Source organism: Lepus europaeus, chromosome 11 (genome assembly GCF_033115175.1).
Source record: "Lepus europaeus isolate LE1 chromosome 11, mLepTim1.pri, whole genome shotgun sequence".
In the NCBI taxonomy this organism is placed as follows: Eukaryota; Metazoa; Chordata; class Mammalia; order Lagomorpha; family Leporidae; genus Lepus; species Lepus europaeus.
Window position 1 is genome coordinate 42,710,036 of NC_084837.1, and position 18,728 is coordinate 42,728,763.

Below are 18,728 nucleotides of genomic sequence, written 5' to 3' on the forward strand. Positions count from 1 at the left end.
AGGTATTTGATAAACTAAAAAGGCTGGTAGGAATTTCAAGAGTTCAAATATAAAAACAAAACAAAACAAAACATGTCCTGTACACAAAAACAAATTGTTCAGCCTAAGATTTAGCTAACTTAATTAAAATAATTAAATTCAAGATACACAAAGATTCAAGTCAAACAGAACTCACTAATAACCAAATAATCTCACAATATACACTCATAAGATTTGGCTTAATATTCACAATATCATGAAGAGAAAACAAAAGTATTATATTGACGTTAGCATCTCTACTGAAACTAGAACAGGCTTAAAAACATTTCCAGTGGCTCAAAATAATGTCTAGCCACTATTCAAAATTCAGGTCCAGACAATACCTGAGTCTTAGAAATCTGTGCACTATCTTGTTTTACCGACTATTTTTAAAATCCAATTTTCATCTATATACACCCAGAATAAATTTTGGTTCTTCTTACATGACGTAGGGAAAGTTGGGAAAAAAAAAAAATCCCCCAGTGGAATTTCTATCATGTTGACATAAATTTTTTCTGTTCACTTGAGGGAAAAAAAACCTTGATTTTTACCAAAGAAATGGTAAAAATAGAGGCAACTATAACTTAAAATTACATAGCTTCTTAATGTTTTATTCATAGCACTTATACATCGGAAGCTTCACTGATATTTAATTTACTGCAGCATCCTGTGGGTGAAGCACAAAATTACATTAATTATAAACAAAGAAACAAAGCACTTTTTGACTTTTTAAAGTTATATATATATATTTATATCCAGTTGACAAATAGCATCACAATTATTACTGTATAAAAAACTAAAAATCACCATGGAAGCTAAGGCCTAAGTTCTTTTGCCAATTATTCCCTTTATGTCTAAGAGATATTAGAAATTAGATTCCAGTACCTAAAAAAAAAAAGTCTATATTATTTACATACAGTATGGAAAATAAAAGCTGCTTTTTGGCTAAGATAGATTGCTGTTTCCTACAATATTTACATTGTAAATGTTAGGGGCAAAATTACTACTAACAAATACCATTTCAAATGAAATTATACAGTGCCTGGAGTTTTATTCTTAAGTTGTGTATGCTAGTAACTGTTGAATAGACTCTGACTTCTAACAAATCCAATACTATGTTTCTTTATATTGCTAATTTAGATACTGAAAGTCCAATATTTATAATTGCTGTAAGCACTGAACTTTAAATGAAACAATGGCAACATGTGTGTAGATGGAATTTTATTTTATATTATAAAATATAAGGCCTTAAATGTTTACCCATAATTATGAGACTATTTAGTATTCTTTTAATTTGTTAAGTCTCATATATGATATATCCCTAGACAGTGAAACTTTCCAGTAACTTACCAGAAAACAAGTATTTAATTGTGTTATTCTGTTGTTAGAATTCTTCTAATGTTTCAAAACATGTCTAAACCCTTGGCAAAAAAAAAAAATCAATTCAGTATAACAGACTGAGCTTTAAACCGTACTTTAATTGTCAGTAACTGTAACCTACTGGTTACTGAACCAAATGTAGAATATTTAGATGACTCGCTGTGAAGTGAGTCAAATCACTGAGAAAATGCATAGAAACTGGAGTTAAATTTTAGGGATAGTGCAAGGTGGTTAATGTGGAAAATGGTAAATGCTAGTTTCATTAACAAAAATGGTAATAAATGCAGATGAATGTTAAATTAACATAGTATAAAAGAGAACAGTTTAAATAAACTGGAATTCACACATTACAATAGCAAAGTTATGACAAAATGAACCGAAGACATGAACAGTTCTGAAAATTCTCTTTTCAGCCTACTTCCAACAGAAATAGTCAGGCTTTTTTCCTGTACATAGTTTGATGCTTTGTCTATACCATATATAGTAGAAAAATAAATTCTTTAGCAACCTAGAAACAGTTTATAAAACTCTTAAAGTTTAATTTTCTTTGCCAGACATGCCAATGTTAAACTGACAGCTATAAATTAAAGCTATATAGACAATAGGTATAAGTAATATAGAACAAGTTAAGAATACTACATTTACCGGTTATTTTTTTTAAAAATTACTGTACTTTCTTAATTCCTGTGTGCTTTGCAATAGGAATAATAGGGACTTTGTTTTCTTAGAAAAGATAATAACATGTAAGAGTATAACACAAATAAGATAATTTATAATATACATGTACTTCAACAGCAGCCTGGTTCATGTCGACATCTTGGTTCTGAAGTTAAAAATGGAAGTAAAATACCTAGGACATAATATTGGTAAAGAATATTTTAGGAAAAAATGGAGTAAATCAAACTCTTAGGAGCCTTGAATCTCAAAATTATCTATTTACTTTATCATACACATAAAATAATCTTAAAATTGCAGTATGAATGAAGACTACAACTTCAACCAAAGAATTTTCTTTGCTGCACAAAATATAATCTATAAATGGAAAACAAACCAATTTTTTCCCTTTCCAGTGAAAAGTGGCATGGTTTGACATTGAAAAAATTTTGAATGAAACCTAACAAAATTTACCTGTGCCATCTATTCTGAAAATCTTACTTATAATTTAGCTTTCTGGTTGTATCTTCTCTAACAAAAAGTTTAACCCCCAAAGCAGCAGACATTTGTAGCAAGTCTGGTACCAACATCAAAGGAAAAAATTGGTTTAAAAAATGGTGCAAAAGCCATTTTGAGTTTAGTACAATACATCTCAGAAAAGAATATGCATACAAGTTTGTAATTTTATATATACACACTCCAAAGAGTCTGTCAGTACCCAAAGTATTTTTATTGCTATATTAGCAATGAATTTTTTGGATATGTTTTAAAGGGCCACATAAAAATAGATTCAAGGAACAGATTAAATTGAAGTCCTAGATTAAAATGTTTGGTTTAAAGAATTTTCTACAACAAATTTCATGTTTATGTATGAAAAGTTATAGAACCTTATATGAAAATGTCATGAATTATTTTCTACACTATACTAAATGTATTCCCCAAGAGGGAATAAATTAAAATATCTAAAATATATTAGATTAAGATTACAAGACCATCATAGATCTTTTAAACATGCATCTGTTTACAGAATTAACCGTATACAAAATGTTTTTTTCATTTTGGACCACAAAGAAACGAGTTGGTGTCAAGTATCCTCTGCACAACATTATCAACTAACGTTAGCCACAAGCTTGTCCCTGGTATGTGTGTAAAAGAAATAGGTTCATTCATCCTTCATCAAATCATCCAAAGTTTACTTAGATGAAGGTGCAGAAATGTGAAATATGTTAAGTGAATTTTTTCTTTCTTTCAAACAACATCCTAAGCATGGCCTAAGTAGCCTGAAATTATAAAATACTTCACTGGGCTTTTAGTTATCTACAGAGACTGCTAGAATGTAAATTAAGTTGCCCAAATTAGCACATCAAATAACAAAACCAGCCATAAAGCAGGCTGAAAAGGATTAAATGTTTCATATATGAGTTTTTAAATCATTTAATTTCTATAGAAAAATTTTATTCACAATATAATGTGACAGAAATTGCCACAGGAATGATATACTGATTGCAATAAGGTTGCATGCAGCAGCAGTTTTGTATTTTATAGCTATTTTTGTTTATAAAAATTAAACCTCTCCAGTCATGCTTATCACGTGGTCTTAGATTTGTAATGTAATTGAATGAATAAAGAATACCATACAGTTCAAAGAGAAAATGTCCCATCATTCTGAATGTGAATTATCTGTATGAAACATGAGTATACTACTGAACCCTGAAACATGCATGTCTAGATTTGCTTTTTGTCCAATTTCAGGCTGTCTGTAATCATTTCCTACTTATATAATACCGAGAGGATCCGTCTGTAATTGTGGTTGTATCAGCTGAGGTTGCAAAGGTGGTGGTAACTGCAGAGGTACCATTGATTCCACCAACTGTCCTGGGTTTGAAGGTGGTGGAGGAGCCACAGTGTTCGCAGTTTCTACAATTTCTCCATTGTAAAAGAAAAACTGACACTGTTGAATAAATGTTTCAACAACAGATTGATGAATCTTAGTGGTAGACAGAAACTCTCGACTTTCAAAATCAGGTCTCATCAAGGTTGGCCAAAAACAGATGGATAAATTGTCTGCTGTCATTAGGTTGATTTTATTTTGCTGACTAACCCTGAAATTACAAAAGGAAAAAACAGAAATCAAAACTCATTATAATCACAGAATCCTAGAGGTAAAGGCATCTCAGATTATTTACTGATTGTATCTCAGATTATTTACTATTTTATCTTAACTTTAAATATAAAAGATCTTGTGCATTCTATATTCAACTACACTCTAAAACAGAAGACAACAGTAAAAAATTCATGTCTTATGAAAACAAAAGATAGTTACACCTTGGGATTTAAAAATTTACATATGGAAGCCTTCTTAAATCTTTTTCCCTTAGGGTAAGACCATGTGACAAATTTTAATGAGTTTTCACAACAGAAACAAGAAATTCTAATTGCATATCCGAATTCCCAGAATATTGTGAGAAGTAAAGTTAAATCAGGATATTCTATCTCTTTCAACAAGCCTTGGAAAAATTATTTTACCATCATCCTACCAGAGGAACTTTTACCTTTAAAAAATTAATTTTTTAGTAGTTAACAAAATAATTTTTTAAATCATTAACTACCTTGTATATGTTTACAAATCTCACCTAGAAGACAACATTCAGTTTATAACACATTCTACCATGAAATTCTTATGACTTAATAATTTACAAGTCATCATACATTAACTGACTTGCACCTAGTTCTTTAAATGGGCAAGCACATCTATCATCATCTCCAGTAAAAAATAAATATGAGAGGTAAACGTTGGAGTGTAACTCAAAATGATTAAATTGGGGATAGATTACCCAAATAAAACAGTCCACAAGTATGCATCTTAGCAGGAAAATCTACTACTACTACTACTACTAGGCCAAGAGGAAAATCTTAAATTTACAGATAAAAAATTTATATCTAAACCAAAGGAAACCCCCCCCCCCAAACACCAAACGTGCTCCTTGAGGTAATATATATGAACTAAAAATAGGTTCTCTGTGGTAAAAGCCATTACTATGTTAAGAGAATTTGAATATTCAGAATAATAATATTTAAAATAAAATAAACCTTTATCAGGGATGGGGAACCTTTTTTCTGCCAAGGGCCATTTGGATATTTTTAACATCATTTGAGGGCTATACAAGATTATCAACCTAAAAAACTTAGCTTGTTACAGATTTATTGAAATTTTGGGTCCCACCTGTGGTTACTTTGGCAGCCAGACCAAATTATTTCAAGGGCCTTATACAGCAGGACATTCCCCACCTCTGCAAAAGAGGGTAGGTAGTTTGGTGCCATCTAGAGCTAGGTTCTGCAAATACCTATAAAACTGAAAGGCACGCATATGGTAATCAGGTCTAACAGAAGTCAAAAACTACAGAGAAAATGTACTAAATAAGCTAGAAATGAGAGGCAAGGGCTGGCATTATGGCACAGCAGGTTAAGCAGCCACTTGAGATGCTGGCATCCCACATTAGGCTAGCATCCCACATCGGAGTCCCAGATGCTTGTCTTCCAATTCAGTTTTCTGCTATGTGTCTCAAACGGCAGCGGCAGATGGCTGGAGTAAACTGGGCTCCTGCCACCCACATGGGAGACCATGGCCTGGCTCTCGGCTTCAGCCTAGCCCAGACCAGGCTGCTGCAGCCATCTGGGGAATGAACCAGCATATGGAAGACTGATTGAATGATTGATGGATGTATTTTTCAATCTATCTATCACTATCCTCTTTGTGTTTGTGTGTGCATGTGCACGTTTTACAAATGAATGTTTTAAAAAAATGAAGAAAGAAAGAAATGAGAGGGATCAGGGAAAGCTTTTTCAAAGAATTACTATTTGAACTGAGTCAAGTGGGCATGTGAAGAATGATAGGAAAAAAGGGAATTGCAGTTAGAATTCTGGCTCTTAAACTTTAGCATTTATTGTGACTTGCTGGAGGGTTTGTTAACAAACAAGATTGTTGGGGAGTACATGATTCATTCTGTCTGGGGTGAAGCCCAGTAATTTGTATTCCTAATCAGTTCCCAGGTGATGCTGATGTTGCTGTTTGGGGGACCACATTCTGAGAAAAGTTCTGTCACAATATGATGAAGGATATGGCACAGACTGATTCTGGTTAACTGGTAATACTGTTTGTTTTAGTATAGCAAAGCCTGGTAAAAGATAGGAGAAAAGGAAAGAAAATAACTGAAGAAGTCAGAACCAAATACTTAAGTGTTAAACTTGGATGTTATCTTAAGGAAATAGGATACCATTTAATTCTAAGTGATGTTATAAACCACACACTTAAGTACTAAAGTTCGAAATTCATCTCAAGGTAATAGGAAACCATTTAATTTTAAGTAATCTTTACAGAAGATGTTTTAGATCATTCTGGCATGAGGATCAAGGAAGGATCTCGAAGAAAGGTTGGCAGGGAAAGAGCTCAATTACAATGAAATCAGAAGTCCCAAAGAGAAGTGATAAACCCTCATCCTCAGTGGCAGAGGAAAAGAAAATGGAAAAATATTTAGGGAAAAAAAATTTGATACTTGCTGAATGGTTGTGGAGAGTGAAAGAATATAAACAAAAAGTAACTCTACAGATTAATTTTGGCAACCTTTGCAATTTGCTAATCATCCATTGTACATTTATTTTTCTCCTATACAAGAATGTAAGCACCATGGAGTAACTATTTTGTTCATAACTGTGTCCCTAGCACTTAGTAGAGTACCTTACACATAGGCCCTTCACCAATTCCAATCTATCTGAATATTCCTCTTAAAACTTAAATCTGATTATGTTATCCCTCTGCTATACTCTCTAGTAGATCCTCACACTGCTCAGGGTAATAGAATGTAAATCATGCAATGCTTCTTTCATTAAGGAAGTGTGCCCCCATCACCAAAAATCATCAAGTGAACTGAACAGTGTGCTTCATGATATGAGCTTTATATTCTAAAACCTCCTTATCTTGTCAGTAAAACATTTTAAGGAGTAACACTACTAAACAGACTAATAATACTGTTCTGTATGACCTGCCACTATCCCTCCTCCCTGTCTTTATTTTTTACTCTGCTTCCATTACCTAGGTTTCTTCACTGTTTCTCAATGCATGAAATAGACTTTTGGCTGTTAACTGTTTTATTGTCAAAAACAATTCTGGAACAAAGTAATAGTAATCAAAATAATTTTCATGGTGGACCAGCCCTGTGATTCTGTGAATATGTTCTGACCTCTGCCCCCCTTGCCTACCCTTTTTAATGAAATCCAATTCTTATGCCAGCCAAACAATAAGGTCTCCTACTGAACCCAATGCAAGTCTATTATCACACCACAAGCTACTAGTATGGTATTTCTAAATAGAAAATTCCAGTAAATATACAATACCATGTACGCTACAATTTTCATAGAAAAGGTTATAAGAAATGTTAACACAATTTTATACTTCACTGATAGCAATAATAAAATATTAAAGTCATTAAATATTCTAAGAACTACTAGTTGAGACATACATAGTTTGGACATTGATATTATTAGTCAACAAATAGCAGTTCATTAAAATGCCAGTAGTCAATATTATGGAAAGTACTGTTTTGTAATAATTAGCATATATTAGTAATAATCTCATTCGGTTCCCTCAAAACTGTTTTTGTGAGCTATTATTATTCTCCTCTATAGTTAGGAAAATAAACATGTGGCTAGGATAAGTGATTTGGTCAACTAGCAGTATTTCAAACAGTCTGACTCTATAGCCTAACTTTTAGCCATTATACAATAAAGCTATGGGGAGAAGTCTGTTTTGAAAATAGAGTAAACTTGAAGCTTAATAGACTATTAATATAAGGATTAGTGCCTTGCATTTCATGTAAGTCAGGATTTCTGGTAAAATTTCACTATAGGTAGAACAGCCAAACAAAATAATAACCAAGATACATGACAGCAAAGGAGAATGGCAGAGAAAGCATATGGAACCCTTTAAGACTTACATTATAATCATAAAATGTGTCAATTTGTAACGTTAAACATATAGTTTTCCTCTTTAATTCTTAATTTTTCCAACTCCAAATAGGCTGATTTGGTTAATTATCTTGAATATAATTTCACAACTAAATTTCTAATATTATACACGAGAGAACTTCTAACAAATAAGCAGGATAAAAACAGAAAATAGGGGGCCAGAGTTGTAGCACAGTGGGTTAAGCCATAGCCTGCCATGCTGGCATCACACATGGGTTCCAGTTTGTGTCCCAGGTGCTCTGCTTCCAATCTAGCTTCCTGCTAATGTGCATGGGAAACAGTGCCTGAACCCCTGCCATCCACATGGAAGACCCAGGACCCTCTCTCTGTAACTCCGCCTTTCAAATAAACAAACAAATCTTTTTTTATTTAAATTTATCACTGTTTCCATAATTACTACAAGAATAATCACCATAACTTTTTAGCTATATATTAGACAACCAAAACTGAACTGTTTAGTTTGTGTCCCTTTTTATAGTTTTGTATTTTTCAACTTATATAAAGCTTTCAAGTTTGAAATGTATAGTATATTTTATTTGCTAAATAAAAATACCTGTTCAGATGTGTTATCACATATCTGAATACATCATAGTTTACAGGATGAAATTTCTTAACAATTTCTTTCAGGGCATGAAGACGTTCTGTTTTATCTGGGATTTCTGTAAAAGTAATGAAGAATTTTGTGTGAAACTAAAAAAATTTGATAGAGCTCCTTGCTCCACGTACTAAGAGACAAGTAAATATGGGTTTGAAGCACAACAGGATAGGTAAACAAAATCAAAAACAATGTTCTAAAGAACCCAAAAATCTAAGAAATCACTCAACTGATGTAATTTATCAACATTATCATCTATTACTTTAGTCTTTTTCATAAGTAAAGGAAATTACCTGTAAAGGTCAAAGCAATTCTGCACTGGTAAAACAGAAAACAATATACTAGCAATTTGCTCAATTTAAATAACAAAATTGTTATTCAGAATTAAGTAATTACTTAAAGATCCTTTATGCTCTTAATATTCATGCTACAGATGGTAAAAACTCAGGCTTTGCACATTCAAATATTTAACCCGGCAATTATAACACCAAAGGAGTAACCAACATTATTTAACAAATGACTATGGATGTGTTCAAATAAAACTTTTGGAATTTGAGTTTTGTATAATTTTAATGTGTCTTAAATTTTTTTCCTTTTGTTACAAAAACCACTCTCAGATCAAAGAGCCTTCCAAAAACTAGTGACAGGAGGCATATGGCCTTTGGGCCAGTTGTATTCACTCTGCATATGAAAGTTTTCCTTTACATTCAGTCTAAGCATTTAATTTATTACTCTCCAAGTTTATATTCAAATTACAAAACATGATAACTGAAATGTGGTCTTAAAACAAACGAGAAAACACAGTGCTTTTCTTTTCCTTCTCTTTCCATTTGGAGGTGCATATGCATACCACATCCTTACAGATATTTTCACTTGTAATATGTAACTTTTAAGTCAGTCATCAAACATTTCCTAAATAGGAGAGTTCTGAGCTTATTCTTCATGGTCAAGAAATAAAATCTAATGGAACTATTTTCCCAGTTTACACATGGGAGAATGAATAAGGCAACTATCGTTCTGACAATACAATGAAGTGGTTTTTAATTGAACAAAGCACAGAACTTTAATACAATCAAAACCATAACGAAGTAATTTCACTTTATACAACTTTAAAATGGAACGCTAAAGATAAACATTTGGAAACCACATTATTTTAGTTATTGACAGACAACCTGGATTATGCAGTAGGTTACCTGCTACCCAAATAGATCTTAGGTCTCATATTCCAAATAAATCAATATCTGGCACAGAAAGAAATACTCAATGAAGTCACACTATGTTCGTGTCTTACTTGTACCAGAAATGATTTAAAATAAGGGGCCAAAATAAATTTTGTCAACCTAAAATCTTTTTAAAAAGATATACACATGTACATACCATTCACAGGTTAATATTTTACTGAAGAACATTATAGATACATTCTCTTGAAGGATTCAACTTTCTAATAATGCCTTTCTAGTTTGAATTAAAACGATAAACCTCAAGCTTCAAGTACTTGAAGGAGTATTTCAATCACCTGGGAGGCTTTTAAAAACTGAATATTCATCCCTAGACATTCTAACTGTTTTTGGATTTAGAGGAAAATACTTTAAGAAACAGAGCTCTAGTGAGTTAAATTTTTAGAAGCATATATTCCAGAAGCAAGACTGATTTTAACAGCTAGCAATCAACATTAAAAAAACTGACATCATCATCTATTTCCAAAAAGGTAGGTTTATACTTACTTGCTGCTTCCAATAGCTCTGGATGAAGAGAATATGGAATTAAAGGATCTGGCAGATCTGCAAAGAAAGCCTTAAGAGCTCCAGCTACAGCATTTACTGTTACTTCCATTGATACTAGGTTGATATTGTGATCTACAAGGCAGAAATTAAAATTTTAATTTATCAAAAAGTTTTAATTTATTAGAGAAGAAATAAGCTAAGCAAGTACTCACAGATGAAAAGATACTTAAGTCTTCTTTCTAACCACTTTTCTTTAAAGGCCAACAAATCATATAGATCATGGCAAAAAAACAACTGAGTATTAAGTACTTTTGTTTACAATCAAAACTCTTGTCACACAGTACAGCAGTTATCACACTTATATCTCACACTGGAGTGTCTGGGTTCAAGTAGAGACTCCACTTTGGATTCTAGTTTTCAGCTAATGCACACATTGGGGGCAGATGATGCCTCAAATATCTGGGTTCCCATCACCAATATGAGAGACCTGAATTTAGTTTTTGGTTTTTGGCTTTGGACTGGCTTAGCCCTACCTATTGCAGGAGTTTAGGGAAAAAGCGTTGGATAATAGAAGGGCTCTCTGCCTCCTGTCCTTTCAAATAAGTATTAAGTAAATACATTTAAAATGTTATTAGGTTTATTAGTATATTACAGAATTCTACTAATACTAATGTTTTTAACTTTTATATAACAGTTTAAATGTAAACAGCTATCAGTTATGTTCTTACAAAATAAAAATGGAGGGGTGAGCGTTTGGTGTGGCAGGTAAGATACCACTTGGGACACTTGCACTCTGTATCAGAATGCTTGGATTCAAGTCCTGCCTCCACTTCTGATTCTAGCTTCCTGCTGGTGCGCAACCTGGGAGATGGCTGATGATGGCTTAAGTGGCTAGGTTCCTGCCACCCACATGGGACTCCAGGGGGAGTTCCTAACCCCTGGCATCTGCCTGGCACAACCCTAGCTTTTTGGGCATTCAGGAAATGAACCAATCGAAGGGAGTTTTCCCTCTAATTAAAAAGCATTCAAACAGAAAAACCCCACACATTTTAAATAATTATCTTACCTTGATCAAACTGCTTTTGAATATTGTCTTGATCAGTTTTGTTTCCACTGACCCGGTACAGACCTTCAGTACATAACCCTAATAGAATAAATATGCATACTTTTATAAATATATATATCTATAACAAATAATGTACTTATACATATTACTTAGGAACTTACAAAAATATGGTGGTAAAATATTTTAGAGCATTTTAAGTATGTCCTTAATGGACTACTTTACTTTCTATTTTAAACCATGTAGGATATCCAGTTACGAACACTATGAGAAGACATATTTCTCCTTATTCCACTCTTTTTTTTAAGATTTATTTATTTGAAAAGCAGAGTTACAGAGAAAACAGAGGTAGAGAGAGAGGTCTTCCATCCGATGGTTCACTGACCAGATGGCCTCAATTTCCGGAGCTATGCCGATCTAAAGCCAAGAGCTAGGAGTCTCCTCAGAGTCTTCCATGTGGGTGCAGGGACCCAAGGACCTGAGCCATCTTCTGATTTCTTAGGCCACAGCAAAGAGCTGGATCAGAAGTAGAGTAGCTGGCACTCGAACCAGCAACCATATGAGTTGTCGGCACCGAAGGCGGTGGCTTTACCTGCTATGCCACAATGCCAGCCCCCCATTCTATTCTCTCTCTCTCTTTTTTTTTTTACTTTTGACAGGCAGAGTGGACAGTGAGAGAGAGACAGAGAGAAAGGTCTTCCTTTTGCCGTTGGTTCACCCTCCAATGGCCGCCACGGTAGGCGCGCTGCGGCCGGCGCACCGCGCTGATCCGATGGCAGGAGCCAGGTGCTTCTCCTGGTCTCCCATGGGGTGCAGGGCCCAAAGCACTTGGGCCATCCTCCACTGCACTCCCTGGCCACAGCAGAGAGCTGGCCTGGAAGAGGGGCAACCGGGACAGGATCGGTGCCCCGACCGGGACTAGAACCCGGTGTGCCGGCGCTGCAAGGCGGAGGATTAGCCTAGTGAGCCGTGGCGCCGGCCCCATTCTATTCTCTAATATAGATTAGAACCCTGAATACATGGAATACAAAGAACACACTGAATGACAGAGAGAAGGTGGACTGGCTAATGATCTTACAACATAAGAATGACATGTTAAGTTTCCTAGGTTTTCTTTCTGTCTCTTATATATCCTAAACTGAGCAATGGTGCGGCCAATAACAGGGAAACAACAAAGAAGAAGAGAGTAAGGGGATGGGGCTCCAAACTGAACAAAGCAAACTAAAACAACAACAACAACAACACCCAAGAAAAAAGCCTGCTCTCTCCAAAGAAAAGACTGGGAAAGTTACACCTAGCAAGAGAAAACTTTTTTGATTTGCAATCACCCTACTCAAGCCAAACAACAAACAATACCTCCTCATCCTTGTCAGTAGAGCCAAGACTTTCACCCCTGCCTATATGTAAAATGAGCCTTTTATCCTCCCTGGAGTGTCAACAGAGGTTGAGTGGAGAGCCTAGACTTCCACTACTATCCTGAGCAAGAGCATCCTCTGTTTCCCACTATAATGCTACTAGCGGAGGCAAAGTGGGGAGTCTGGGCTTCCATTTCCCACCTTGTGACCCTAATGTCTTTGCCAATAGTCTATACTACTATCTCTGTGTTCAATGGGGCAGGAACCTGAAAGCATTTTTATGTTTTTAAATTTTTTTTAAGGTTTATTTATTTTAACTGAAAGGCAGAGTTAGAGAGACAGAGAGATCTTCCATCTGTTGGTCCACTCCCCAAATGGTTGCTGACAGCTGAGGCTGGTCCAGGTAAGAAGCCAGGAGCTTCTTACAGTTCTCCCAAGAGGGTACAGGGGCCCAAGTACTTGGGCACCTTCTACTGCCTTTTGTAGGCAGATTAGCAGGGAGCTGGATGGGAAGTGGAGCAGCTGAGATTTGAACTGGAACCCAATGGGACGCCAGCGCTGCATGGGGTAGTTAACTCACTATGCCACAGCACCAGTCCTTGAAGCATTTTTGAAAGGAGTCACATGGCACTATATTCCTATGATCTCAGTTAATGAAACAAAAAAAGAACAGCAATGGAAAAGTAAATTCTGTCAAACTGATCATTCCTGGGCCAAAATCAAGGCATTTGTGTGGGATAACATAATCCCTCCTCCATTTTTTCTGGCTGCAGGCATTTCATTAACTTTTCTTTAGTTTTATTTGTTTGAGAGATAGACAGATTTTCTGTCTGCTGGTTTACAGTCCAAAAGCCCACAAAAGTTTGAGTGACGTCAGGAGCCAGGAACTCCATCTGGGTCTCCCACATCGGTGGGAGAGATCCAAGTACTTAAGTCCTCATGTGCTGTTTCCCAGGATATACATTAAGAGGAATCTGGATTAGAAGTGGAAACAAGACTCATCCTAGGCACTCTGATATAGGATGCAGGTTTCCCAAGCAGTCGTTTTAATCTGCTGTATCTCAATGACAGTTCCTATTTCATTAAAAAATAAATAAAAATAAAAACTAATAACTGTTTTTATTTAGAAGGCAGAGAAATACAGAAAGAGATATACATACAGACAGAAACATACATACATACATACATACAGACAGAAACATTCAAGCCACTCTGGTTCACTCCTCAAACACCAGCAACAGGTGGGGCTGGACCAGCCAAAACTAGGAGCTGGAAATTCAATCCTGGCTCCCCTACATGGTGGCAGGAACCCAACTACTTGAGCCATCACTGGCTCCTTCCCAGGGTGCACAATAACAAGAAGCTGGGATCAGAAACAGAGTCAGGACTTGTATACTCCAATAAGGGATTGGTGTGGCTTACTGCACCAATCACCTACTTTTATTTCCTTCATTACAAAGAAAAATTAAGGCTGTCAAATGGAAACAAAGTATACCTCATACTGGGGAAACAGTTAATTTCCGGAAATCCATGAAGATGATAAAAATGAAGAGCCAAATTTTACCAACAAATTTCACAGGAGAGCAAAGTTGTAGCCATAAAAGTTGTGATATTTTATGGACATAGCCAACACAAATTAATTTAACAAATACTCTGGATGTGTAGAAAAAAATCAAACACACAAGAATAATTTGTTCTGATTCCATATACAATGTTTTAAAGCAGTCAATGCCTATCTATAATAGGGGGTAAAAATCAGAAAAGTGGTTGAAAGATTATTGGGGAAGGCACAAAAAGTGACAAAATGTTCTTTATTTTTACAGGTATGTGGACTGAACCAATGCACGCACAGCTGTCAAAATGCATCTCACTGAACCCTTAAGTTTGCTGTATTTCATGCTATGTAAATGGATCTTAAAAATGAACTGTAAGCAAATACCCAACTCATTAGTAGGTTTCCATTTTAAAGTGGTATATGTACTTTCTGTGTATTCTTAAGGAAAGGAATGATTAATACTGTAGAAAGAGAGACTAGAGCTAAAAACATACTTTGTGGTACTACATGGAAATTGGAGGAAGTAGCATGAATTCATGTTTCATTTAATAAAGATATAAAAATGAATATAGATACAGATATACATGCATGCAAATGTACATACATATGCTGAGACAGCCCTCATTTTTGGTTTCTTTTTCTTTTAAAGATCTATTTCATTTATTTGAAAGCCAGACTGAGAGAAGGATGGAGATATAGTGAATGCTATCTTCCATCCATTGGCTTACTCCCCAAATAGCACATGTCCATGGATGGGTTAGGCCAAAGCCAAGAGCTCCATCCTGGTCTATCCCGTGGGTGGCAGGGGTCCAAGTACTAGGGCTATCTTTCACTACTTTTTCACGTGCATCAGTAGGGAGCTAGATGGGACAGCCAGGACTCCAAGTGGCATTCCAATTTTGTATGCAGGTATCACAGGCACCTGCCTCCTTATTTTGGTGTCTGAATACCTGTCTCCATCAAAACAAAACCAGAGCTTTTTGGAGAAAAGGATCAATCCAAATCTGGAAAGGAATAGTATAACCAAGCCTTGTACATTTTGTACCAGAAAGTAAGCAAGTGTTAGAGAATTATGGAGACATATTCTTTTTTTTTTTTTTTTTTTGACAGGCAGAGTGGATAGTGAGAGAGAGAGACAGAGAGAAAGGTCTTCCTTTTTGCCGTTGGTTCACCCTCCAATGGCTGCTGCGGCCGGCGCACCGCGCTGATCCAAAGCCAGGAGCCAGGTGCTTCTCCTGGTCTCCCATGGTGGTGCAGGGCCCAAGCACTTGGGCCATCCTCCACTGCCTTCCCGGGCCATAGCAGAGAGCTGGCCTGGAAGAGGGGCAACCGGGATAGAATCCGGCGCCCCAACCGGGACTAGAACCCGGTGTGCCGGCGCCGCAAGGTGGAGGATTAGCCTGTTAAGCCACAGCGCCGGCCAACATATTCTTAAAATAATTAAAATAATACAGAAGCAATTAAAAGATCTTAGGACAATGTGAATACCTAAATATACAGGGATGGAGAGTAATGGGTTGCATCTCAACATACATAAGAATACCTAAGTTCATATTAACCTATACAAATAAGTAAAGTTTTAAAGGTACTATCAAATGTCAAAAACTAACATCAGTGATTGATATAGGTACAATTTCCAGATATGAGGCAGTCAAGAGGACAAACTATCATTTTGCAGAAATCTTACGCCAAAAAATGTGATTTGAATGTAAGGAGGAAACAAACACAATTTGATAAATATTTTACTAAATCAGCTAATACTGTTCAAAATTTTCATGGTGAGGAAATACAAAAGAAACCAAGGAACTCTCTAAATTAAAGACACCAAAAAAAAAATTAAAAATAAAAAAAAAATAAGCGCAATGCATGTACTTAAATTTAGTTCCTAGACTTCCTCCCCACCCTGCACCAAGAAAAAGCTTAAAGAACATCACAGGTATCATGTGATGGAATGTGAAACTTCGACACACTGTGGGGATCAGATAAACAGTATTCTGTTTCTGGCTCCTGGTCTTCAGCATAGCCAGGGAGTGAACCAGCCATTAGATGGAAACTCTCTTTGTATCTTTCTATCTCTCTCCCTTTCAAAATAAATTATTTTGGGAGTAAAGAGCTTTTGACTAAATTTAATATCCTCTCACAATTAAACATACACACATATACATGAACAAGAAGAGACAAGATCTTCTTCAACTTAATAAAGGGCAGTTACAAATAACCCATGTAGAGGCCAGTGCTATGGCACAGCAGGTAAAGCTGCCACCTGCAATAGTGGTATCCCATATGGGCGATGGTTCGAGTCCTGGCTGCTCCACTGGCAACCCAGCTCCCTGCTAGTGTGCCTGGGACAACAGAAAAGGTAGACCAAGTGCTTGGGACCCCACACCCATACGGGAGACCTAGAAGAAGCTCCTGGCTTTGGCATGGCCCACCCCAGTCACTGCGGCCATTTGTGAAGTAAAGTGGCAGATGGAATATCTTTTTCTCCCTCTCCCTCATTCTGCCTTTAAATAAATAAATAAAGATTTTTTAAAAATCCATGTGGTTAAATATGGTGAAAAATTGAATTTTCCCCCTAAGATCAAGAATAAGACAAATGGGTCTATTTTTGCCACTTAAAGATTATTCTGGAGTTCTAGGCAGAAGAATTAGGTAAGAAAAGAAATAAAAAGGAATCTATATCAGAATCAAGTAAAATTATCCCCTATTTGAAGATGACAGAACTTACACAGAAAACTCTATAAAGAATCCACTAAAATAATAGCAGAGCTGAAGTAAGAGTTCAGGGAGCTGGCATTGTGGCATAGTGGGCAAAGCTGCTGCTGTCATCCCATACGGGTGCTGGCTCATGTCCTGGTTGCTCCACTTTGTATCCAGTACCCTGCTAACAGCCTGGGAAAAGCAGCAGAAGATGGCCCAAATACCTGAGCTCCTGCCACCAATGTGGGAGACCCAGATAAAACTGGCTTCAGCCTGGCTCAGCCCTGTACCATGTGGCAACTTGGGGAGGGAGCCAGAGGATGGAAGATCTCTCTGTATAACCCTTTCAAATAAATAAATATTAAAAAAAAACAAGAGTTCAGCAATGTTGCAGATACAAGGTCAACATATAAAAATCAGTTGTACTTTTGTGTGCTATCAGTGAGTACAATGAATAGGAAAAAAAAAAACAATCCTATTTTAATAGTATTCAAAATAATTAAATACACAGGGATAAATTTTACCAAAAACTCCAAGATTTATAAACTGAAAACTAGAAAACAGTATTTGAATAAACTAAAGACTATCTAAATAAATAAAATACATCCTGTATTCATAGATTGGGTCACTACTGTGAAGATAATACTATTCAAATTGATCTACAGATTCAATAAAATTTCTATGAAATTCTAATTGACTATTTTGAGAGAAACAGAAAAGTATTCCCTCAAATTAACACTGAATTTTGTGGAACCCTGTGGCCAACGTATCTTGAACAAGAATAAGATAGAGGACACACCTTCTGACTTCAAAATTTACTACAGGATGAGAAACCTTAATCTGAAAATCTGAAATTCAAAATTCTCCAAAATGTGAAATGTTTTGAGGGGCAATAAGACACAAGCAGAAAATTCAACACCTAACCTTATGAAGTAGATCACAGCCAAAACACAGATGCATTAAAAACAGTGCATAAAATTATCTTCACACTATATGTATAAAGGTATATGAGATAAAAATGATTTCATCCCCAAGATATTTCATTATGTATTATAAAATTTCCAAATATCCTCAAGATATCTTGTTATCTATTGTAAAGTTTCCAAAATCTAGGGGCTAAAAAAAACTGAAATCAAAACATACTTTTGGACTCAAATATTTTAGATAAGGGATACTCAACCTGTACTAGGAGAAGCATGATACGTACTGATTTATATAATAGAATTTAGAGTCCAGAAATAAACCAATACAACAACTACGGCCAGCTGACTTTTTTTTTTTTTTTTTAACCAAGGTTGTCAAGGCCAATCAATGACAAAAACATGGTCGCCCTAAGCCAGTTAAATATCCACATGCTAAAGAATGAATTTAGGTGCCTATTCACACAATATACAAAAACAAACTCAAAACATATCAATGACTTAAATGTAAGAGCTAACACTATAAAACATAGGGTTAAAGGAAACAGTGACAAACTTGATCTTGGATTTAGCAACAAATTCTTATATGTTAATCATAGCATGAGCAGTAAAAGAAGAAATGAATTAGATTTCATTAACAGTTAAAACTTTTTGTATTAAAGGATATTACCAAGAAATAAAGTATATTATAAAGGAGAAAATATCTGCAAATCATTTATTTGATAAGGTTCTAGTACCGAGAA

At 35.5% G+C, this 18,728-nt stretch overlaps 1 protein-coding gene across 3 annotated transcripts in view; it reads right to left on the minus strand.

Annotated features, from left to right (window-relative positions):
• Positions 1 to 613: 613 nt before the first annotated feature.
• The window catches only part of ARHGAP5 (Rho GTPase activating protein 5), an 88,637-nt gene continuing 70,522 nt past the window's right edge, over positions 614 to 18,728 (minus strand). For all 3 annotated transcript variants that reach the window (XM_062205297.1, XM_062205298.1, XM_062205296.1), the window contains exons 4-7: positions 11,459 to 11,536; positions 10,393 to 10,524; positions 8,627 to 8,732; positions 614 to 4,154 (exon numbers count right to left, since the gene is read on the minus strand). In XM_062205297.1, coding sequence (XP_062061281.1) covers positions 3,827 to 4,154; positions 8,627 to 8,732; positions 10,393 to 10,524; positions 11,459 to 11,536 — 644 coding nt within the window. In that variant the 3' untranslated portion in view covers positions 614 to 3,826. The remainder of the gene's footprint in view (positions 4,155 to 8,626; positions 8,733 to 10,392; positions 10,525 to 11,458; positions 11,537 to 18,728) is intronic.